The sequence below is a fragment of the Taeniopygia guttata genome, chromosome 1 (assembly GCF_048771995.1).
Source record: "Taeniopygia guttata chromosome 1, bTaeGut7.mat, whole genome shotgun sequence".
Lineage (NCBI taxonomy): Eukaryota > Metazoa > Chordata > Aves > Passeriformes > Estrildidae > Taeniopygia > Taeniopygia guttata.
Genome location: NC_133024.1, coordinates 25,942,145 through 25,968,740, shown reverse-complemented (window position 1 = coordinate 25,968,740; position 26,596 = coordinate 25,942,145). Strand labels below are relative to the sequence as shown.

The 26,596-nt window shown below is 35.5% G+C and overlaps 1 protein-coding gene across 9 annotated transcripts in view; it reads right to left on the bottom strand.

Annotated features, from left to right (window-relative positions):
• Positions 1-26,596, bottom strand: part of STXBP5L (syntaxin binding protein 5L) — a 180,323-nt gene that overhangs the window by 98,363 nt on the left and 55,364 nt on the right. For all 9 annotated transcript variants that reach the window (XM_030266358.4, XM_030266367.4, XM_030266391.4 and 6 more), the window contains exons 3-4: positions 18,021-18,102; positions 15,929-16,029 (exon numbers count right to left, since the gene is read on the bottom strand). In XM_030266358.4, the coding sequence (XP_030122218.4) occupies positions 15,929-16,029; positions 18,021-18,102 (183 nt within the window). The remainder of the gene's footprint in view (positions 1-15,928; positions 16,030-18,020; positions 18,103-26,596) is intronic.

Here is a 26,596-nt window from a genome sequence, read left to right as displayed (position 1 = left end):
CCAAACAAAGCCATATGATTTTCTTATTCTCCTAAAACTCTGCACTTCTCTGAAGTAATTTTATTTTGCATTATGTAAATTAAATTCAAACTGCTTTATATGTTATAGGCTTTGCACTTCTACAGAAAATATTAACTTGACTTTGAGGCTTGGAAGCTTTGAAGCAAGACTCAGGATTTAATGAACATCTTCCATCTCAGTAAGTACTGAAATTACATAATGATTTCTTCAAGAGAAAACAATGAAGTCTCATATTGTAGTTTTCATTCGGGATGAAAGGTATTCTATTATATGACTCTATTAGTCATATATCCCACAAGCAAATTAAGATGTCTTTTCATGCCATTACAAAAACGAGTCAATAAGCCAGAAAGAAAGAAAGGCTATTTTTCTTCTTAAGAAGTTAGGGGTTGTACTGAATTATGTCCGTATGAAGTGCTTCTGACAAAGTTTAAGCAGATTGTCAATCTGATTGAGATAACATGCAACAAAATTAAATGGAAACTTGAGGATTTTCTCAATGTTGATCAATTAACAGAAAGTCAGCCAGAAATGTGGACATTGTACATTCTTAGCAGCAAACCACAACATGAATCTTATTGATCATTATAAGAAATAGCAAAACATTGATGAATTGATACCAAAAAAGGTGTTCCTATTCTTCCAGAACACTCTGAAACATTTCATAATTTCTTCCAAATGACAAAACAGGATATAGACTATCCTGTAGGACATAGAAATTTTTTAAAAATCAAGACATACTAATTGAAACACTTAAATCAGAATTTAGCAAGGAAAACTACTTTGCTAAGGTCCTAAAAACATACCTTATGTAAGTAATTAAATATATTATTTACATAAATTATGTAAGTGATAAAAGAGATAAAATGGAATAGCTGAAAGAGGCATTGTCTGTCTCTCTTCAGAACATTGAACTTTATTTTTGAAAGGAATATATTCTGACTAGCAAATCTTGAAAAGGTATATTTTTCAGAAAATCTCAGCACTCTAGTGTCTTACAACCATGGCCAAAAACTCACTGCATATTAGTAGAATACTACAATGTTAAAATGCTTCAAAATGCTGTAACGTCTAAAGTATTACAAAAAACTCTCCGATTACTTAAAATCGTCTTTATTATGTTGATTGTATTCCTCTAAGAAAAAGAAAAGATAATTTCGAGGACACTTCTTTCTGCCTCTGCTTTGTTATTTTTGTTTTGCTATTTTTATCATGACAAGTTTCCTGGAACACTATTGCTGGTAGTGAGCAGGGAGACCTGGTGAAGGATGGAGAGAAAATTGCATTTTTGTCAAAATGAGAAACAGTTATTCCAATTTAATTATTTAGTCATGCATTCACAGACATTAAAACTGTAATTAAATTTACACTATGCCTTTTCCCTTTATACAGATAATCTTAAATATGAACAAGCATAGAAACTGTGTGTTCCTTAGGCCCAGCACTGACTGTCAGAGTTGAGTTTCTACAAGTTCCTACAGAAAAAAAAAACATTAGCTTGAACTCCCTTTCAGAATACTACCAAAAGAAACTACAGAGTCCAGGTTCTCAGGAAATATGGAAATCTCACAAATTTACAGGAAAAGAGGGAGATAAAACATGAAGGAGCACTAACTTGGGAACATGAGCTGCTGGCAGGAAGCAAGCCCAGTAGCTGCAGGACACATCAGCCATGGTCCTGGCCCAGCCTTCTGCTCTCAGTGACTCCTAAGGGACTGCCACTCTCTTGCATTCAATTTACAGTGAATTGCCCCAGCATAGACAAATTCAGCTGCTGAGAAAGTTGATCACCTTCTTAAGATGGTTATAGCTATCAGAAGTCTATCTTTTCACTGCAGCGATTATGGCTTTTTTCCTGACTCCAGGGATTTTCTCCAGCATCCTCTGGTGCTTTCAGTACTTTCAACTAATTTATGCTATTTCCTTCTGCTGGTCATTCCCAAGACCTGTTCTCTTGGCACTGCCACCTGATAGACTGGGCAGCATCCCTGGTATTCTCCAGTGAGTGTCTGATGTTATGTCAGGTCCTTTTCAAGGCAGCTCTTGGAAAGGATTCCTCTAGAGAGGAATCTATGGCCAGTGCATCCTTCAAAGGATATTCACAACAGGGGAAAACCACTGCATAAGCCCTTCCCTTCCTTCTTGACTTCTGCAGGATTTCTTCACTCCCAACAAAAAAACTACACCTGCTGAGGGGGCTTCATGACTTTGTATCAGTCCTATTCTCCCTCCATCAGCAAGCACAAATTATTTCCAGACAATTTATTTTCTTCCCTCATACTTCCTTAATCTTCTGGTAAATTGAACAAAAGTAATAAAAAACAAAGTACACCAGACTCAGCGAGTGCCCCCTCCTTCTCCAGTGGTTGAAAGTGGATTGAGGTAGCTTCTGGCTAGCCAGTACTGTGAGAAATTTCGTGTAAGGTTACGTTTCCACCAGTTTAGTAGAGGATATTCAAGCTGAGATTATTGCTTTAAGTAACAATATGGACACAGGAAGATCTGGACAGATATTCAGGCAAAGCAATTTGTAGCTGACCTGAAGTGCCTAAACAGAAGCATAGGTTAAAGCTACTGACAATAAAAGAAAAGAGTTGTTTCCAGCAGATCTAGCAAAAGATGTAAATTATGAGCTATTTTGCCTCTGGAAGTCTTTAATCTTCTTCCTGCTCTATATATAACTCATCAGCACTGTAAGACATGTAAAAAAACATGTACAATAGCAGCAATTCTTGCAGTCTGCCATCCACATGATGTGATGTGTTTTCAGCAGATGGTTGTGCAGTTCCCCAGATAGATGTGAACTGGGTCTGTGCATAGTAATAACAACATTTCCTCTGCTACAGGGGGTGTTGTTATAGACTAGGAAGCCCTAGGAAGGCAGAAACACAAGATGAATTCCATTATTATGAGTTCCAATGTTTAACTTCAACTCTCATTTTAACTTACTTGAAGAGTATGCGAAGTCTGTAGGGCCGATGTAAGAGCACTGGAAATACTTTGAATTGCTAACTGGCTGACTTTTTAAAGAAAGACAGTAAAATTAATTGCTTTACATGAGGCAATCTCATACACGTTCCTTACAAAGAAACGTGAATGAAAAATGGAGTCAAGGCAGTGGCAACAGTTACCTTCTAGACTTCTGCTTCCCAATGTTCTTTTCAAGTTTGGTATCTCAGACTGTTCATCTTACCCAGTCAGTCCAGAAAGCAGTTTTATTTGTCTTTGTTTTATACTGGCTTAGATACAAGTATTCATCACAGTCACTGCTGCTTGTACAACAGCAAAAATTTAATTTGTGGATTGGAATGTAAGAAATGAACCTCTGAGATTCCTCTCGTCTGTTTAATTCTGATTTAATCTGATTTCTTCAAATTAACTCCCACTTGAGCTAGAACAAATTACTATAAGATACCTCTTGATTTAAAGAATTTCAGTGACAGGAGATTCTCTACAAATGCTGAGGTAAACAAATCAGGATTCCACCTCTAATCTATAATTTCAATACAAATTATCCTAAGCAAAGTATACTTCTAGCTATTTGTGAACATCCTACATATAATTAAGACATCCTCCTCTCTCCCACCCACACTTCAATTTCTGCAAATTCTATGTAGAAGTAATGTTAAGAAAACATTTTCAATTTAGAGTTTCATTTAAGGCCAATGGGCTTAAATAGTGCTGAGATAGCTAACAAAAATATTTATTTTGACAAAGCAAAAAAGTTTATGCAGCTATTTTCTATCAAATTATTTAGGTATATCATTGGGCTGGTGATCCACTGCTGCTTTCAAAGTGTTTAAGATACAAACATTTTTCATGGTGTTCCCTACCTGAAATATTATACATAAGAAGCTTACAAGAATAAGAAACAGGAACACAAGAAGCAAAAAAAAAAAACCAACAAAAAAAAAAACCCAAGAAACAAACAAACAAAAAAAACCCTTTACATTTTAAGAAATGCAGCTGGAAAATGATTTCTTTCTCAAGATATTTTGGTTTTGTCCCTTTTTTTTTCATTGGATCAATTGGTACATTCTGTTTTTTAGAAATTGGGACTGATCATTAATCCTTTGAAGAGCTAAAAACAAAAATACAAAGTTCAAGGTAAAGCACTATTCATAGTATAGTCTGTTTCTTGTTTCCCTTATTTTCTGTTAAAAAAAAAAAAGAGAATAAAATTAGGCTGTTCCTCTGTTTCTTAAAAAGACAGAAATTCCTGTGTAAACCTTCTGGACAGGGGAAATAACCCTAAAAGCCTGAAGTTAGGCCCATTCTTGACTTGTGAGCTTAGTATGTCAAATAACTTTGCAATAACAACTGTAGTTAATAGCTTACAGCATTTAAAAAATACTCGTTTTTAAGAAATGCTTATGTCAACTGCAAAAAACATCAGTGTAGCAACTACATGAACATTTGTAATGGGTGTCAACATAAATTATTTACAAGCAGTTAAAAGAACCTAGAACAAATCAGAAAAAGCATGTACAGAAATATTTTAGATGCTTTCCATTTGATTAAATTAGTACACCCAGAGATCTCCCTTGAATAAAGATTTAATTTATGTATTTAGATAAAATCTTATTAGGTTATCATGAACTCTTTATAAGGACAGCCAAAGAATACAGCATGCCACAAGACCTTTGGTTTTTCCCAGTATTATTTCTTTCTTTTCTTTCTTTTATTTACAACTCCACAGAAGATCACCCCAGCCTGTCCAGCATGCCATAACACATATACAAAGACAGCTGCACTACAACTTCCTATAAGATACAGACACTGAAATTCCTACCCTCAATAACTCCAAGGCTATCTCAGTAACACTGCAGCAAATTATGGGCATTACTGGAGCCCAAGAACAACTTAGAGTAAGTCACTCTTGAATCTCAGTATGCAAGGGGATGTACAACTTTTGTAGCCTGTGCTATGGATAATTTGTTTCATTTTCAGAATGACAGGAAATTACCTTCCTTCCTCTGGGGCAAATGCACAGCAACAAGACATGCTTTTGTGTTAACTCCCTTTTATGGTTTTGACTGCAAATTCATTGGAGTATCTTAACTGTAGGAGAAGGATCACTGACAGTGACAGTGACACTTTCTCCTTGCCTAGATCTTTAGTGTTACACAACAGCAATGCCATGGATCAAACATATTACACAGGTGTAACATGAACATTTGGTCCCAAGAGAAAGAGATAAGGAAATTACATGGAAATGTGCTTCCTTAAATAGAAAAAGATGCTGGAAGAAACCAGCATACTTTTCATTGACTTCTAATTTGTTTCTGATGCTGACTCAAGGTCATTACACAACAAAAAAGAGAATAAAAGTTCCACAAAATCAGTGAGGTGAGCAAATTAATGAAACAGGGTTGGAAAACAGACTCCTGCTCTCATCTTCATGGGAAAGACAATGTACATGATTTTTCTCTTGTCTACTGGCTTGTGAAATCACTATTTCATATTTGTAATACTTCACTTGTCCTTCATAAATTTCTTTGATGGTTAAGTAAAAATGGTGCTGTAATACCCAACAGTGACAGTGATGGGTAATACAGAGCACAGTGAGAGCCACTAAGTTTCCTAGCAATGAAAGAAAGCCAAATAACAAAGTCTGGAACAGGATGATGATGTTCTCAAAAAAGAAAGTTTTTGATGTATTTATTTCATTGATTTTGTAGAATCTGCATTAAAAAAACCCAAACACCTAAGGGTAGTGTTTCTCTCATCCCTTCACCCAACACTGAATACATAAATCAAAAATGCAGTGTTTGGTTTCTAATCTCATAGTTCCAAAAAAGTAAATTGAGACCTAGCTCAAAGATGAAAGGTTGAAACTTGTCTTTTGTTTAACAGCTTGACTTCATAGAGGTGCTAGAAAAGTAAACTAAAGATATGTTAGTATTCCATCCTCTGCTAGCTGCAACATACACAAATCTGTGTTTATCATACATTCTTACTAAAATAAGTTTAAACCAAATTTTACATCAAGATCAATCAAGTTATTTTTAATGACAAACTAAAATCACAATAAGGCTGAAATACTGAAATTGACTTCAGAGAAAAAATAATTTTACATATGTATGCTTTTTCTTTGTATGCATGCTTTTTTCCTTAACAGCTTCCATCAATTAAAATCATGTAGACTTATTGGAGACCAGCTGTTCTCATTTGTTGCGCTTCAGTAGACAAGGGACTCTGTGATTAATGGTCCTTGTTTTTCTGCAATCTGTAGTCTCTCTTCTCTTCCTGCTCATACACTGTTTAATGACATAATCTGAACACTGACATTACTAGCTCTATTTCTGATTTACTGGAATAATGCCCAGAGTTTATTGTGACAGAAGGAAAAGTATCCTAAGCCATTGCATTGGGCTCTTGCTCGAAGCTGACATGTGTCTGGGCAGGAAAGAGGTGATGTGGTTTCCAAGAACCAAATTACTTACTGCAACTGAATGGGTGCATGTTCTTCACTGCTCTAAGATATGAGCGGAAATTTAATATAACAAAGGTCAAAGGAAAGATCTGAACATAACTCTGAAAGATGTCTCAAAACTCTAATTTGAAAACCTCAAAAGAGAATACTACATAATTCCCATATGTACAATATGAGTGCAACAAGAAAATTCCAATTAATAGACTGTTTATGCTGCCTGAACTTGCATACATTTTAAAATACTTTTTTTTTTCTGTTATTTGATATGATGCATTTTTGTATTACAGTATTGGGCTCCCCATTTGTTATGACTGAAACCATGCAACAGCTGTTCAATACATAGCTGTGAGCATATATTTTAAATTTTGCTATCCAAACCTGGCCTCAGAGCAATTTGGCAACATAGCTGCTATGTGAAAACAACATAACATGTTACCCTGTGTTTTCTCAAAAAAGCATAAATCTACTGACAAAAATCTTTTATTTTTTACAAAGCATTAGAAACAACCAGCAAACTACTCAGCATATGATGTAAGGTTTGACAGCATATAGCAACATTATGTCTCCTGCTAAGGAATCTTTTCCAGAAGGAAGATACCCAGGCAAACAATCACATGTGGCCAGGTGACACAAAATTTAAATCAACCAGAACACGTTTTTCTTTCCTATTGAAGGAAAAGTAAAACTTCACGAAGATGTTTTGTTTTGTTTTTTTTTTTTTAATGGAATTTTGAAGAGATGGATTTTTTTTCTCAGAGAAATAACAGAAGGAGCTACAGCCAGAGAGACCCAAAGAAAGATGTAGATTAGAAAAGTGGGGTTTGTCAGGTCAGAGGGCCCTGTGCTGTTGTTAAGTCCTCAGGTAATTGTGCCAGCTATACATTTTTCCCCAGCAGCTCTATGGAACATGATGGTTTCATGTGTGCATGTGTTAAGTGATTGGTTGTAAGTCGTCTTTCAGGGCTTTTTTGCCCTTCTTTTCTGCCCTTTAAAGACAGCTGCTAGCTCTAAGAGTAATTCACATGTAGCATATTAAGCATTTTCCCCCCAGAGAAGTTGTTTAACAAACATATATAAAAGCAGATACTGTGGCATAATGCATTTAAGGACTTTTTAAATTGAAATGAAATCGGTGACAATAATGTTGGCAGAATTCTGATGGACCCCCAAAGTTACTTTGGGGAAAGACTGTAAAAGCCACAATTTAGAAAGAAAAGAGATTCTTAAATTCAAGTTTGGATCTGGATATAAACAGAGATCCTTCTAATATTCTAGAATGAAAGGACACACGGGACAGATCACAGGACTTCTGTGACCTTCATTTAGAGTAACATTTACCCTTGTGTAATTTAAGCATAAAGAAACCAAACTGGTTATAGAATAGTCATCTTAAGCTCTTGCAGCACTTTTTCTGCCATGGCACCAACTCACAGATTGCATTACAAATCCCACCCAAGATGGTAAGCATAAAAATCTAAACCTGATAAAATTAAGCCATGATGTTATCTCTGATGTTCTGACTGTAATGTTATTACTACTTGCTCACCTATTCTTAAAAATACACACTAACCAAGTTTTGGAGTCCTTCAAAATGTTTGTCCTTCAAAAGGAAAAATTTTGAAAGTTATAGTAAAATATGCAAGGTAGGTTCACCAAAGGTAGGCTATTCCAGAATATTCCAGTTATAGGAAATACAGCATATGTCAATATGCTCAATATAGCACTTGTAAAAAAAAAAATCACTATAAAATTATATTTTTAATGTATAATTTACACTTGGTTTTACTGCAAAAGGATTTTTAAAAATTGGATATTTGAGAGATTCCCAATAATTAGTTTTACAGATGTTGTAATTTCACAATTGATCTTGGTACTAATACTAATGAAACCTCTGAGGGACACAGTATTACAGAGGAAGGACAATCTGCATGAGTAAAGTACAAGAAATTGAATTACATTTAAAACGCAAAGGCACAGCCTCAAACTTCAAAGAACTTCCACTTTAGGATTAGAGCTCATGATACAGAATTGATGGGAAAAGATAACTTCAATTTTCTTTGTCTTGCTTTGCTTCCACTATTGAAGGCTTGCACTGAAAAGCAGCAAATTCCCTGCCAGAATATCCCTAGATATACATCAGGGAAGAAGTGTAATGGACGTATTAGTCAATCACAGCAAGACCACAAACACTGGTAAGATGAAGCCACATGAAATGAAGATGGCATTTTTGCATGCATCAGTAAATGTATTCCTGCAGAGATTACAAATGAAAATGGTATTGTCAATGGCCACAGCACAGATGGGACCCTATCTAGAATGTGTTTCCTTGATGAATCATCAGCTCAGAGAAAACTGATATGAGGAAAAAAGCCCAAAGAAAAGAAAAAGTAATGAAGCCAAAAAATATATAACGGAAAACACAGAATCTTGTGAAAAATAAACCAAAAACCAAACAAACATGGAACAATTTTCCTGCAGAGCAAAAAGTGGATTTCAGCTTGAGTAGTTATACAACAGTGCAAGGTCCTGGATGGGGGACTGTTGCATGTAGAGAAGTTGGTGATTCACACACAAGTGACACCAAGTAGGCACCAGGGGCCCATGAGCAGGGTGGTCTCCAGCCTGTGTGGAGCTGCACATACCCCTCAGAAGCTGGACAGACACAGACAGCTTGGTGTCACTGAGAAGCCTGCAGGCAGCTCCCACTTGGTGGCTGCACCAACAGTGCAGAAGGAAGTTTTAGTGCTAATGTCCTTTCTGTTTGATAGTAGGAATAATGCACTTAGCTGTCTCTTTACAAGAAAATCCTATAATAACTTGGATGACAAAAATGGGGTGACGCTTTATAGATAGGTTACCTACTGACTGAAGACCTGTTTGACAATGCCAACTCAGGGCTCCCAGGATCTACAGGGATGCAAGATTCCCTGTGCTCTTCTGCCATTCTTTGTAGTGCTAGTTCTAATAAATAGCATTTTGAATGCTAACTTCTAGGGCCTTGAGTGCCTTTCTTCCTGGGATCATAAGGGACTGGCAAAACATTAATGCAAAACATCGTCAGCTTGTTCATTTAAGAAAGGGAGGTATATGAGCTCTCTGGTGTGCAACTGAGGAAACCAGACTGAGGAGGTCCCTTCAGCTCCATTCCACTAGAAGGCTCACATGTCTGTCACAAAGAATAATGATCATTGAATTTTCATTCTATTTCAGTAGATTGCAGTCTCAAAAATCTATCAAATCAAACCTGATGATTCTTGGTATCAATGAGCAAATCTAATTTATGCATTTTTGCTCTTTGCTGATTGTTTAGCTAACCTGTGTTGAAGACAGAAAAACCCGAAAATGCTTTTGCTTGATTTGTTTTTATAACCCAGATAGTCTTCATTTCAACTGGGTTGCATGACACTTTTCAGGATGAGCTTATGGCTCTCATTGATCCTACAGGTCAAGGGCAGGCAATATAAAATTTTCTATAATATGATATAAGATGTGAAAAAATAATGCACTTTTTTTATTTTAACACAGAAAGCAGAGGCATGTGGTAAATAAATACATTAACAAGATTTGGGTCAGTCTCACTGAAGAATCTTTCCAGCCTTTTGTGCTTCTGAAGTGACATTTGACAAAGTTAGCTTTCCTGCCCTGCAGCACTAAGGTATAGCCCCCTAGAACAAAAAGGTTTTTAAGAGCTTCAGGAATCTTGTCAAGCTCAAGAATTGCATGACAACATTGGGTTTTGAAACCCCCAATCACCATTCTTTCAAAAGTGAAAAATGCTGATGAAAGACCACACTACACATATAAAATCAACCAACCAACCAACCACCCAACCAACCACTGCCAAAACCAACCACAACTAAAAAAAACCTCAAACAAAAACCCCCAGAAGAATGTTTTGCAAAGTCTTCATCAAGATGTGGAAGTGAATGCCAATCACATGGCTTCTTTTGGTTTCCTCATTTTTTTTCCATCTGAGAAAATTTACATTCTTTCCAGAAACTGGCATGTTTTTATGGTGAAATATTGCTTTATATTTTGGGTTCCATGGTTCTTTGCAATAGTTGAATGCTAGACCATACCCTATAATCACAATCTGTTTTGTTGTATAGCATGACCATGCAACTGTACAAAACCTTGCTTGATGACAGCCTCTGACTAATTTGAAAGTACATAAACAGAGTTTGCAGCTATACACTATTAACCAGGAGGTTCATTTATGAGCAGGCAAGCTATCACAGGAATCCAGTTCCTCGAACAGGCAGCGAGGCAGAGAGTCTACTTTAACTAACCCACAAGTTCCCTAATACAAATGGATAGACCCAGGTACTGCTGTGACTGCACAGCCTGTCACCAGTATTCACTCAATAGGCTCTTGCTGTCATTTTGATGAGGTTTATCTGCAAAGGAGAAAGTATTTAAAATGCTCTTAACACAGGACACTAAACCCTGCAAAGATACAGTAAGGCAAACAAGATTCCTACTGTCAGGAAAGAATATAGACCCAAGAAATTACCTTATTTAAAAACACACTTTTTTTTCTTTCTTTTTTTCTTTTTTTTTTTTTTTGAGTTTGGTTTGTTTTAATTTGTTTCCAAGCATTTGGAGTAATACTCTCAATCATCTTGTTCAAGAGCTCAACTGTAGGAGTCAAAGTTCTAATTAATAGTGAGTTATAGTTAACACAACTACTCTAAAATTCGCCCACTTAAAAGGCTCCTCTTGCTCTGTGCCAGCATAACTTAACACTGAATAAAGTGTTAAGAGTCTCCAAGCCAGTTATACAGATTGTGTCACCTGGTGACTCCCCTCAGAAGGGCACTTGTGGCATTGTCTTGCCAGTAGTGAGGAGTGCATGCAGATGGATTTAATGACACTCTGTGTCACACTGTGCTCAGGTGTGCTGCTGTAAGTCACTGGCTATGCTGCTGCAGCACTGTGGGCTCCTTTGTCACACACCAGTCAGCAACGGCTGAGAGAAGAAAGAGAGGAGGGCTGTCCCCCTCTGTGACAGTGAGCACACCTGAACCAGCTCAGCTTCGGAATGCCAGGAGATGAACTCTGCTCATAAGTGAAATGAGCTCCTGCTGGCTCATAGGGCCTGGATTTCACACTGCAATCCTTGCTGGTTTTCCTCACCCAGCTGCACTTATATTGAATGAGAATCTGTAAGCTGCTGTATATTTAAAGCTGTACTTGCCGAAATCTGCTCTGATTATATTAAAAATAATGAAGATCTATAATAGTTTCCAGTGGTTTTGCTTAATCCTAATGTTCTTCGCAGAAGATTGAGACAGTGTCTAGTTCCAGTAGCTGAGTTATTTATTTTGCCTAAAATGCCTACTGAAGATCAATCTGGCATCTCCTATGACATCAAGGAAGGAAAAAGAGGTACTAACATATGGAAGGTGTCCACAATTTTGACCTTAAAAACACTGAGGCAATTCTTATAGAATGTTTACAGAGTTTTAAATGTTCTACCTGTCTACCCTATTTGTAAGAGAAACCATAAATTATGTATTATCAACCATATGCTACTGTCAAACATGTCTTTGAGTAACTGTCTTATCATTACAGCTCTTGGTATGGAGCCAAGCACTGAGACACGTTGCTTACATTTGTATTTTCTTGAAAGTTCTTACTGCATTGTATTACATTCCAATTATAGCTATAGAAATCTAAGATTATTACTTCATATAAAATAAATATATATTTTTTGGCAAAAATATATAATCAGCTTAAGTCCAAAAAAGTCCAGAGCATTATGCTGTAAACCAGAAAATATCTGTTTGCCATTACGTCTCTTTAGTGTTTCTTCTACACTTGCTCCAAAGAGACACTTAGTCAAGGAACAGTGAATTATGAATTATTATTGCTTGTGCTGCATCATCATTGGTTAAACAGTAAGTCAGAAGAAGAAAAAGCTAAATCTGGAGAAGCTGCACCTTCTGATTTAATAGCTGTAAAAGTGCACTTTGCTAGTGAATTATTATTCATAAACCATTCAGTGTCTTAACACTGAATCTTACCTATTGAGTCAAAGAATACTGCTTTTAAGTGCTCTTTGCTCTTTACAACTATGTTTTTACCAACATCCAAGGAAAAGAACAAACATTTTTACTTTTGTGGGAGGGAGAGAGAGGACATATGCATGTATGCACTTGGGGAAACTTGACTCAAGTAATTGCAGAAACCTATATAGAAACACTGCTAAAGACAGATTTTAGTCCATTATCCTGAAATCTTAAATGTCAAGAAGCAGGAGCAAATTGCAAATTAAACAATTCAACTACGTGATGACTGGTGCATTGTGAGTAATAGCCAAAGAATTAAGTAACATTCATCTGTCTAACAGAAACTACCAGCTCTATGGTTCATGCACCAAATACAAAAAAACCTCAGAATAAATTGATTCTACATGAAAGTGAATTAATCAAAGTCAAATAAAACAAGTATTTGGAATAACAAAATCATCTTCATCATCACAAGCAGATAAAATATTAGAATTTTAAGTGCATTATATTATATCACTTCATGAAGTAAATCTGCCATTTGTTAGAAAAACCAACTAAACCAAACAGTATAACAAGGAGACAAACATACTGGATGAATAAAATTATTATTTTTTTTAAACCTGAAGAGAGACATGCAAATGGAAAAATCTGAAGGATTCACATGTTCCATTTTCATATATAAAATGCACCTGAACAATTAGGTGTTTGGCCCTGTGAAAGCTACCTAAATCTAAAATTAAGTTATATTAGAAATAATCTTATAAGAACTAGCCTTTGACTTTTTAACACTTCCCTATATGGCATCTTTCAATACCTTAGTATTTTTTGAAGACATACATCAATATTTTACACCTATTTTCTGTCAACAAGCATTTCTCCCCATTTAAGAAACATTTTAAAACCAACTTGTTCACTGGTTCACAAACTTAAGACAAAATAATCTCTATTCAATATGAATCTTGCTTTCTCTTTACCCCCCTCTGCAAGAGGAGAGGGGAGGATGAAAATAAAGTATTTTTAACAGTTCCTAAGTGAGGAAACCTTATTTTTTGGAAGCCAGACCTTTGAATTTCTTGAAGAAAATCAATTCTGATCTTATCACTATATCAGCTTCTCAAGTTCCCCTTACATTAATTTTGTCATAGATTTCACATAGCTAGGGAAATTGTTATTTCATTCACTATTTCTCTGAGCATTCCATAATTTAGAGCTTCTGTCCTCTGACACCAAAAACATATTCAGAAAAAAATGAAAGTTCTCTTTTAGACTTAGCTCTATTAGGCATATAAACGTTCCAAACTGAGAGGGTTAATTAGAGCTTTAGCCTTACTTTTTTGCTACTTGCCCAGAGGCTTATGTTGAATTTTACATATTAAATGTGTAATTGAGCTTAGAAAATTGAAAGTTAGATGATTTAAAATAAATTTATATGGATGTAAAAAGAAAATATAATAAAAATGAAGAGATTTCATTCTGAAGCTAAGTGCTTGAATAATAATGAAACAAAAAACAACCAGAAGCTTAGGGCAGTGCTAGAGAACCCTGAGAAGGAATGAACTGCCTACAGTGTTATTTCTTCATAAGTATGGAAAACTCTTTTTTAATTTAAGACTAGCCTTACTTCTTTGACAGCATCATATTGCAGGATATTTGCCTCACAGACTCTGATGTGCTAATAAAAATTCTTTAAATGGCAGCAATTGAACCAGTTACACAAAATATACATAAATATTATATACTTATGTATATTTTATATATTACATAAATTTTATATATTTATGTATATTTATATATCTATTTAAATATACTTTTTGTTCACAACATACTAGATTTTGATAAAAAGCAGTACAGTTAGCTATGCATTTGTTACAAATAACTTAATGTTCTCAGATCCTGCTTGCACCTCATTCAAAAATGTCATTAGAGAAAATTTGTTTTTAAGCCAAGTTTTCCAGTATTCTAAACAACTTGCACGCAAATATCTTGCTCAATGTTTTAGGGCGTCAGACAAAAAAGAAAATTTGGTAAATGTGATGACAAATGTTTTGCTCTTAGCAAAGCGCAAATGTGTGTGAGTTCCTCTTAGCAAGAAATGCTGATAAAATATTGACCAAGATAACAGGTTAATATCTCTGAACAGAAGGCAGGGATGAACAGAGGCTGCATTCTTATAAGCAATGATTGGTTAGGTTGTGTGTCAGATTGCTGGCTGGGAGAGCTCGACCGAGATGTACTGGAATTGCTTCTATGATATTTAGATTTATCAATGACAAATTGTGAATAATGCACCTACCTGATGAGAATACCAAGATTCAAACATTTCACCATATGTAAAATGATAATTTACTGTCGAGAAGCAGCTAGAATGCACACCTAATTTTTCATTTTCATCTTCCCTCACACAGTTCCAAACCACTTGATACACTTTTGCTATAAGCTATAAACTCGTTGGAATCAGGTTGTATATTTCCTTCCCACTACAAATCATGAACCTCAGTGACATTTTAGTGGAAATATGATTTGTATCTAGATAATAAACAACAAAGAAAAATGTATTTCCATAATAATTTTCAGACTTGCTGCAGCTAAAGATTTGATGAGTCTGTTCACTTCACAGCTCTGGTGAAGTAGTGGAATCTTTTCCCACTGCACAAGCAAATATATAAATATCAAAAAAAGTTGGTGCACCTTAATAAACACTGAATGCACATGCAAAGAGAAAGAAAATATGATTTAAATTTCCAGTTAAAAACAACTGCTGCATTTATGCACAGAATTTTGGTCTCCTGACTACTGCCCTAATTCCTTAAGAGAAACTTGGAACTTTTTCTCACTATTAATAGATGTGCAGCACTGAAGTTCCCTAACATCCTATCAGGTTGGGTGACTAAATACAGATTCAAGTGCTCAGCTCCTGTTTGAGTTTAAAAATTACAATCACTCATTTAATCTCTTTTTAGTATTTCTACAATTAGGTACTGATAAAGTAAAATTAAGAAAAACACTCTGATTCACTTTACACTTATCAGAGTTTCCCAAATTCATGATCTATTTCCACTAAACTTCCAGTATTTTACAAAAATAAAATTATTTCAAGGTAAAGAAAATAATTATTACCCTCATACAGCCAGTTGAAGTACTCTGTCTATTACTGAACAACAGTTCAGCCAAAAGTGAGTGCTTGTGTCCAGTCTGAAGAAAAAACAAATTAGTGTTCACAGCAGTTCATGCAAAAAGAAGTAAAATGAAGAACATTTTGGCAAAAAGAAGACCAAGTTTTTCTAGTTCTAAGAAAGCTGCAGAAAGAGAAAGGGAAGTTTTTGTTCCATAGAAACAAACCTGAAATAAAAATATTCAAGGCAAAATTAAATCCACCTGTAGAAAGGCAAAATGTAGTATAAGAAATACAGGAAGTGTGATTTTTGCAATGAGATTGCTACTGTGTGTCATGTATTCTTACCTTTCTCTGTTAAATTTCAGAGAATGTAGAATAGCTGGTCGTTTCTGTCGGAGGTTCCACAAATGAAGTGCATCATCTGCACACGCACTGACCAAAGCACCCTAGAGCAGACACAAAATACAGCAACACATTATTTTTCTGCAGGCTCTGTATTATTCTTGCATGATTCTCACTGCTAAAGATCTACCTGTAAAACTGACAGTTTATGAAAAAAAAAATTTCTTCTAGAACAAAAATACTCTACCACAAATAATACACAATTGAACAATCTGGTAAATGTAAACATTTTAAATTAGTACAAGATCAGCCAAAGTTAAATTAAAACTCCATCAATTTAATATTCAAATTAAAGCTTTGTACCAAGGTTACACAAGCCAACTCTCAAGTCTTTCCACATAAGCAGAAAGATTTACAAAATGGAAAAGAGACAACACTTACTTAAAAAGGTGAGTGTCAAAGACATAACTAAAGAAAAAAGGGATTAGTGCATGCACAGGCACATATGTGACAGTGCCAAGCACAGCTTAGTAGTCATATCAAGGTAATTCAAAAAAATGAAAATTCAAAACTGGAACTGTGAAAAGAGCAGATGAGAAAGTAGGGACAGGTAGCAAGAGGACAGGATGTAGAAGAACTAAGAGATGTAGACAGAGGGAGAGAGTCTTTATCACAGATCAGAAATACTCTGAAGACTAGTTCTGCTTGTGGTGTCCCAAAAATGGTCATCTCTCAAAGCCCAGGCCTCTATCTGACTGAGAAACTTGGAGTGAACTTTTAACTGCCTTTCTCCTCACCACAGAATATTGATGACATGTGAAAATTACTTGTAGGGGAAGCTCCCTACAGCTCCTGCAGTGGTTCATTATACTTACACCTCAGATCAGGCCAGGCACAGATCTACCCTTGCTAATTACCATGACAGAGGGGAACAGTTTACCCAAAAACAAGGTGATGCTTTATACTGAGGAAGGAGAAGCATGTAACTGGAAAGATTAGTTCCTACAATCTGTGACTGACTGATAAACTTCTATAATCCTAGTAAATGTTCAATGTTGACTCATGCAAATAAAATTTATGGAGGTGAGACTTCTCAAACACAGTGTAATGCATACTTCAATTCTCATCTCCCAAAGTGTCATAAAGACTGTCCACCATGGAAATCAAATTAATCCAATGTATTAGGGGGTTTTCTGGTCACCCAATGAAAAGCAAGATGGGTGATTTAAACTTTGTCCTTCCTGTTCTCATCCCTGCATTCCTCTTACGAATTTCACCGGACTGTTTCTAAAGTTTTGGTTCTCCATCCTCAGTGTCCGTGCTTCATTTACTTTCTGCAAATAGGTGTAGCAAAAAATTAAATATTTTTCAGGTTTTAAAAAACCCATAAAACTAAAACTCTTCCTCTGAGAAGTTTTAAGGTCTTCTCATTTACAAGGAGGACTTCCAACTGTCAAAAGTGTTTCCTTATGTCATGAGAGAAAATTAATCAAAACTGAATTAAGATTTGGCCAACTTCTAAGGTGCTGAAAAAAAAAAAAAAACCTCTGATTTGTATTCAACAGAAAGTCTTCTGGCCTATTCCCATCTTCAGAACCTTCTACAAAGAGCAAGCTATATTCTGGCACTGATTCTTCATGTTGTCTAAATTTGATTTTGACAAACAGAGACTAAGCATGATGGTTTGATTGATGATCCCTGCAATTGCTTCATGTAATGGCATATCCCCAACTACTGAGTTTTCAGCAAATAACCATCAATATATTTTTATAGAAAGATTTAGCTCATTTATTAATTTCTATTTGAACCAGAACTGTGCAGCATATTTAGTAACTTAATGGATTTTACATAATTTTACATACATTCATGTATTGACTGCCTTTTGTTCAGTACTTTAAACTGATTATAGGAAGGCAATACTCTTCCCTGAGTGCAGTCCCATAAATATTCTTCTAAAAGGCTGTATGTTGAATGTCCTCTGGATGTACACCACTGATTTGTTGGCACAATTTGTCAGTGGGAGAAGTCATATCACTCAATTACAATAACATGAATTGACTTATTCAACTAAATTTTTGAGTAATTATGTCCTTACCTCATTGATTAAGAACTGGAGCTGCAGAACTGCAGCACCACTTTCATGTTGGCAGTAGCAATCAACACCAGGCCTGCCCAATCTGTTGTCATCAAAGTCAAGGATTCTAACATTCCTGTTATCACCAGAAGTAAAGAGGGAAAGAAAGAACTACCAATTAAACTCTAATTAACCTTTAATTAACCTCAATTCTTCTTGCTTTCTGTAAAACAAAAGAATTCATGCTGACATTCCACTATTCTAATTGCAGTACCAGCATCAGCAACCTGAAACATGTGCAATTGTGAGTGATCTGTTCTAGCCTATTTTTTTTCCTGTAAAACAAAGTACATGAATTAACATATAAATTCAGCAGGATGCATCTTAAATTTATTTTTATGCATTACTGGTTTATATAACACATGAATGTACCAGATTTTTGTACTTATTAAGACTAGATAGATAATGAATGTAGCTTTTTATCTGTTCTCTTCAGGTCTTTTTCTGTGCATGCTAAATTTTCATCTCCTTAACCTAGAGGACGATGGCCTTTCTCAGCTGAGTCAGAGACTTTAGCAATAAACTGTTGTTCCGGAAAATTACTGAAGATCAAAAGTAAGGCAAGAGGAGAAATATGAAATAAATTATTAGCAACCATAATGTGTTAAACTTAGGAAACACCACATATTAGAAATATCAGGATTATGATTATAAATAATATTTTACAATATAGAGCTGGATCCACTTGTAATATACAATCATATTAGCATATTGTGAACCCTGACCAAAAAAAGCCAACTGTCCACTCATTTTAGCTGCAGGTAAGTGTCAGAATCTTTACTTCCCTTTTCACAGGAGAAAGATGTACAGTGAACCACTCTAATATTGGCCTCCAGAAAGTATAATCCATTAATAAGCAAATTTGAGGTTTAGAAGGTCCAAGTATAAAACAACTGCTCTTCCAATTGTTAAACAAGCAGCTTAATGGATACCACTTACCTTGAGACCTGAACTCTACTCTTGATTTTGTCAGCTGGTCGAGTGGTTAACTTTTGGGGGAAAGAAGTATTTTTTCTTACCTGAACCTTCATTTCTCTATTTGTAAGAGGGAGATAGAGTTTTATAAAACTGGTGTATATAGATGAAAAGTTGTGTATAAAACACCGTAACTATGTTACAGAACAGCAAGGCAGAGAAAAAGAAATAACTCCATTTGCTGCTTGCTCCCAAACTGTAGTCATGGATACAATCATAACTGATAAAATAAAAAAACCCTGAATCTTTTAAACAACATATTTAAAATGGACAATAAAGATGTACTGTAGTCTAAGGCACTTTCTAAGTGTTGATGGTAATCCTCTGGTCCATTCTGAATGACTGTTCTGTGGCACTCTTTTTTAACACTTAACAACCATTTGTAACGTGAGAGAAAGTACCAAAACCAACCAAGCAAGTCACCAATCCACCTGGGATTTCAAGCTAACTGGAACTTTTAAGAGAAAAGTGCTTTCCTTTTAATCTGAATTTAATACTCAGTGCAAATACATGGCACTACTTAATGATTGTTCTTAATGAAAATTACAGCTGCATTGTCCTGATTAAGCATCTGTCACCCTTCAGCATCAGCTCAGTATCATGCTAAGTCAGTTTTCTAGGAAACATCCTTGCAAAGTAGATTATTTCACTCAGCATATCCCAAACAAACAAAGCATTCTCCAAAAATTCACATTTATATGCATCAGTGTTCACCCTGAAAAACAAATTACTAAAGTACTCACAAATTACTAAAATAAGAGAGAAATTGTGCTGTCTGCTTCATTCTGGCCAGTTGCCCTGAAGTGAGAACTGATGCTTAAATAGCAGCACTAGCACTGACTGCTGGTGGTTTTCAAACATTCTGGGAGCTGCAGTGAGGCCCTTCCAGCAGAAGGAGCTGAAGAGATATGATGACTTGGCACATGCTCTTGGCACTTGAGCCCATCTTCTGCAAATTCTGTGTTTTGCTGCCAAGCATGGAGAAGTAGACCTTACCTCATCAAATCTTTTCATAGCAGTATACTACAACAGGACATACAGCAGAAGTACCTACAGCTCAGGCTTAGGACTGACTTTATTCTTTTTACTTTTGCCTTCTCATTAAATGATGACTCTGCTATCAGGGAGAATGGAGTATCTCTGAGGATATTAAAAGGGGGACCAGTACATCTAAATACTGCAAAGTAGACACCATGGGTTTCAAGAATAAAAGCTAGTCACTGTCTTCTCTCTTATCATTATGTTGGATCCCCCAGGGGCCTTCAAAGACATGCCAGATTATCCTAATTTATACATAAAAGGAAAAAAGATGAAACTATGTCCGGATGTCTTTTGGGATCTAGAGCAAAACAAGTAGAATTAGAATTACGTGCATCAAGCAGTGAAAGTGTGACAGTACTAACATTCTAAAAGGAAAGTGTTCTTTCTGAAAACTACACTTAATCCTGGTTTTAAGATCTGTGAGAGTGAAATAGGATTTCTGCTCTTCATTCACTTGTATGCAACACTTTTTGACTGAGTGTTTCAACATCCTGATATTCCAAAGCTTATAATTACTTGGGAAAAAACCAGTTGCTAAGATGACTAATTTTAAATACTTGGATTCATCTTCCAAGATGCAGACTTCCATGACAGCATAATACGTTGGTAACCAAGAATTTACAGTCTCACATCCTAGAAATTAAAGTTGTCAGTGAATGATTACATTCATGATGAGAGGTAACAATGACTAAATCTTTTAATAGCATGATCTGTGACCACTTTCCACAGTACCCCACAGCTTTTTTATTCCATGATTCATTTTTACTGTGTGATACAGACAGACCTGATGCGTCTCATTCTTCTCAGAGGTTAGTAGTAATGGAATCCAAAGACTTGCAAGTCCTTGGTATTCACTGAGAATCAAATGTGCAGATTACTACAGAAATGACTCAGGAAGTTGAGGCCAGTGTCACTTGCAGCAGGTATTTAACTTGTTAGGATCAGAAGGGGATGAGGTAGGACATGTTTTCCTTCATGAAGACAGTGACTCGTTAGTAGTGTGAGATTAAATCTTCTAGCAATAACATGGACTGCAGTGTGATTCATTCCTCTTTGCAGGGGCAAGGAAGTGAAGAGGTGTCATAAAGAACCTCCTTCCAAGGCAGATAGCAGATATCTCAAGTAAAAATTCCTAAATCACATATAGCACCTTTTTCAAAACCAAAACTCTTCCATAGAAGAAAATGACACCAAAACTATGTAAATAAGCAGCTCTAACTTTTTTTGGGTACTTAACTAATTTCTTCCATGACTAAGAACAGTCTATGTACAGAAATGAACATTAGAGCAGAAACCATGGTCTCACATCTACAGTTTTAATAAAATGATACATACAGAAATGGGAAATCTCCATTTACAGCCTCTCCTTTAAAACATTTGGGAATTGTGGGGTGCTGCAAAAGTAGCATGGCTGCTCTGAGTCCTTGTCATCTGATCTGCACTGACTGGTACATGCTTGAGTAGGACTATACAGCACCCTAAGAGCAGATGCTTGTGGGCTGGTGTTACTCCATTACATAAACCAACTGCAGAATTGACTTGGGGTGTAACTTGAATATAGGACAGCTTTTTTCTTGCAGAAGACTTATTCCACTGAATTGAGTGATTTATCAGTTTAAAAAGCAGCAATGGGTTTATCTAAATAGTCAAGTATTAGAATGATCAAAGAATTCAACCACACCACTGACCACTTAAATCAACCAGAAGGTTTTTCAATTGTATCTTTTTCACAGGGCAGATCTTGTCAAAAGATAACGATTATGGAAACAGCACCTTTAGCACCTAGATTTGCAGTTCTGAACATAGCTACTTTCAGTTCCTGGAATACATATTTTTACAGTTCCCTCATGGAGTTTCTCCATGTCTCATACACATTAATTTTCTAAGGACAGTGCATATTCTGGTACAAATAAATGCCACAGTCCTAAGTCCTAAATAAATGCCTAAGTCCTCTGTTGAAAACTGGGGTTTAAACTGATTTGTACTCTCCTTACATGAGATATTCTATATTTTGATTTCTGAAATGTATCGCTCCAGTGTTTTGTTATCCTCACTATTAAGAATGTCATGCTATATGTGGAATCAATATATTTAGCTTTAGTTTCAGGCTTTTGCATCTCATTACATCTTTTTATGCTAAGTTAAATACCTTCATATTAGCAGAAATTTCCTGCTTTGAAAGCTGTATCTTATCTATATTCTTCATAAATAAAAGCAAAAACTCTGAGCTCCTTTACTTTCATGTCACCAGCAATTTTCTTAGCTTTGAATAGTTCTTGTCTGTTTTCATACATAGTCTAGAATGTGTACTCAGCTTCTTTTAAGTCTCAAAACCAAAGCCACACACATCATCTTGGTAATGGTTTCTTTAATACAATGTAAAAACATAGACTGCATTTTGTAATTTCTTATATTCAATATAGTTTTTTAATGCATGTGTGCATCACTTATTTATTACAATAACAAATTGGAAAATCATATTTGTTTTGGTTTTTGAGACTTCTCCATTGCTCTTCAAAAAGTAAGCACTCCCTAACAAGCTCCATTCTGTCAACTGCTTGCAGCTGGGCTCACTGAATTCCTTACAAAGGACACACAACATCTTCCTACCTTTATGGCCTTCTATTTGCTGTAGATTCACTGGGCACTGCTTCATTAAACAATATCTTTGTGGGTTTTGTTTTGGACATAGAATGATTCAGTTTTGCAATGAGCTTCATTATGCCTGAAGTTCATTCAGCTGGTTAAATAAATAGCTGGTTTTTTTTCTCTCCACTATGAAAAGGTGAAATACTGCTGCACTTGGCTGCTATCTTAGGATGCTACATGTGGAATCTTTCATAAACGTGAACTTTTTTGGCACCAGCAAACATGAGATTTTGGTCTACAATGACCTTCATCTTGTTTACTTTTCTTGACATAGATTTCTCTGTTCACGCATACAAATTATGTAAGAGTCAATCTCAGGAACACTTAAATATACATTATTATCCTTACTGGCTGAAAATTTTGCTTTTGGCAAATCTTTGATTTCTTCCAGGTTATAGCTTATAGATAGCTTGTATTTAATGGCAACTCTATACACTAGAAGCCATTTTATTTCCCAAAGTATATGCAGGCACCATGGGAATAAGCAAAACTCATAAGGCTACATATTTTCATCTCTTCTGAATAAGATTGCCTTTCAAGGTCTTTGTCATTTTGAGGTTTATCAGAATACAAATACAGTCAACATGTGACTGAACTCAACTCTAAAACTGAAGTAGTACATTGTGAAAAGCAGTTACTCAGAAGTATTGACCTTTGCAATGTTTCACAAATAACACAAAATCATAGAATGGCTTGGGTTGGAAGGGACCTTCAAGATTACCTAGTTCACATGTTCATAGGGGAATAATTTCACACTCCATTTGTGGAATATCAATAATTTTAAGTGTCCTTTCGTGTATGCCTACACACACACACAGTGATTAACAGAAACTACTGTAGTGCTAAATTCACTTACAAAGAGAAGTAATTTAGTTATTAGTCTGTAAAAACTCCATATTGCCAGGAATCTACACTGAAGAATCTATATTTTGAGGTTGTAATTCATGCAGGAGTAAAAAAAAAAAAAGGTTGCATATACAGTGGGCTTCCTCTTCTTTCCCAGGCAGTCATAAACCTCAGCAACTTCACTGACACATACAGATAAAACAAAGAAAGGCAAAAATTAATGAAAACTGGAATCCATGGAAGTGAGTGAAGAGTATAATTAATTATATTCACAGGTGCCAGTGTTTCAGAGCAGTGCAGACACCAGTTCAGTCAAAAGCATGAAAAATAATGGAATAGGAGGAAGGTATCTGTTTACAAACCCATCTGGTAAAAAGCTGCAGAGAGAATAAGCCGGGACAGAATAATAGTCTTGCCCTAATGCACACGGGAGGTTATGGAAAACTAAACCAACACAAATGAGAGGGCTGTGTGTTCCAAAGCCAGAAAGTGGCTTGAACATAACCAAGATCCCGAGCAACAACCTGCAGAGATATAGACAAAAAAACTGATAAGACCACAGCATTTGATTCAAATTACTGCCTTTTAAGAGGGCTATGCAAATCATACCATTTGCTGCCCATCTGTTTGCAGTGGGCACAGATGGTAGTCTAACACACTCTGTCTTACCAAAGAAACCAAGCAGGTAGCCTTAACTCAACCATTTTGATTTGCTTTTCTTCTCAGCCTTCAGGCATTAATATTTAACACAGTATTTGCTCCATGTGGGTCTCACACCCAGAACACACATAACAAGTGCAGGTTATAACATGTGCAGTCACTGATGACAAATGCATCCATCTACAATGGTTTCATACTAAACCTAACTGCATTTAAAACTTAAGCACCAATGTTGTGTTAGTATTGGTTTTCCCTGGTTTTGTACACTCTGCCACTGGATTTGCTGATAACAGATTTAGAGAAAGTTTAATGAATTTTTGTATGTGCTCTTCAAGCAAAAATAGAAGACTATATAAACTCCACATAAGGTCAAAACTTAGTATTATTCATATTGTTCTTGAACAAAGATTTTTTCCTAATGTTTCTTGAACTTTTAGTGATTAGTAACAGTTATCACAAGGCACAGATTTTCTTCATAGCTGCCAGTTATGAAGAAGTAATGACAACAGAGGATAGAATAAAAAGTGATCTCATAACCAGTCTTTTGTAAAAAGGTCAAAAGATCAGTTGAAGTAAATGTAACTAAAAATAAAAATACATTTTCCCAAATATTAATTCCCCCCAGAGTTGCTATGGAAAAGTTAGACAAGTAAAATAATACATTAAGCTTTCATCCATATAGTGACAGAGCTTGAGATACACATTATCTTTTCTCTGTAAAACAGAGACAGCACTTAGCTATTACTGGAAATCTTTAAAGCAAGACTACTTGTTTTCCCAAATACTACTTCCAGCCCCAACAACCAGACTAGGAACAAGGTGATGAAGGTCCTATGGCAAATTATGTAGTCTATAGGAGATGGGAGCAAATGATGAGAAAATGTTCCCTCTTACATGAAATCATTCCACTGTTTTGGCTAATACACACAGGGGAAAGAAGAACTTCATTGTTCAAAGGTGATAGAATAATTAACAGTTGTTGCAATTACTTCTTGCTAATTCTTCATGCCAGATACATCATAGCAATGAGTCCCACACAACTCTAGTTCTGTGTTTCATGAGCAATTACAGAATTTTAAGACTAACATTGCCTGAAAGTAAAAGTGAATGGTTTGAGGATGCTTTTTTTTGGTCTTATTCAGTAATATGTCAGAAAATTTCCATGCATAGCATCACAGATCACTTTTGTTAACTGAGAGATCTAAGTATACTTAGAGAGATATATAATGCAAGAGAATTTTGGTCAGAAAAAATTGCACCAACACACATGTACTGAATGGGAAAGGCTTTGGGAAAGACAGCATCTGATCTTGACTCAGACTTTGGAAGTGGTAAGTAGTGCAGAGATTTGTTTGCTTGAGTGTTTGAACATTGCCACTGTTCCAAGGAATGCGCCCTTTAACATAAATATGCCAATAGAAATAATTTAATTTCAGTGTTTATCCAACCACAAGATAATACAGATGCTGAGGTCATAAACCATGTTCTTCTTAGGCAGAGCAGTGCTGCCTAAAATATTAAATAATTCCATTACTCCACAGGAAACTGCTCACAGCTTGTTAGTCAGCTGATGAGCAATTCCTTAAATTCATCCACTGCTTCAGCTCTATTATCATCTGTTTAGCATTGGATGATTTCAGGAGGTCTCTGGTACAGAAGTACTTGTACAGAAAAGTACTTCACATTCAAAAACTTATTAAAAGGAAGTTCAGAATGTTACTAGGCAATAATTTCATTCCTGCCTCAGAAAAACAGACAAATTATATTGCTATAAATTTCCTTTAGGCTATATTAATATTCAGCTCTTTTCCTACTCAATATATTTATTTTGGTTCTTAATAAGGATGTTAATCAAGAATTTCATTTGTTAAGCAAGAATGGTCGTGTAAAGTACACAGGAACACGTGTTATCGATACAGGCCAAAACTGACAATGAAGCTATTCAAATTTGAATTACTAAGATTAGAAAAATGTAAGAATTTAATTGAAGTAAATTTTGACAATTAATTATCTGGCAAGTTTTATTCTTAGGTTTAGTTCCATATAATTGACACTATAAATATGCCTATGTTGAAAGGCATTTCAAATATCAGTCAACTTAAAATAGTTTTATTTTCTACTATCATAAAACTCATGTAATTTTTAAGAAAATATTTCAGCAATGAGCTACATGGAAGAGTTTTTTTTTTCTCTTATCCAAGATACAGGTTAAATGATATCTACATTTATCACTTTTGGAACCCTCCTGAGCCACATAATTATTCCATCTGACTTTGAAATAAAGTACAATATAGACCACAGTTAATCAGCCCTTCCATTCAGTATACATGAAACAGGTAACCAGCAGCTGGCTAAAATGTGTTTCA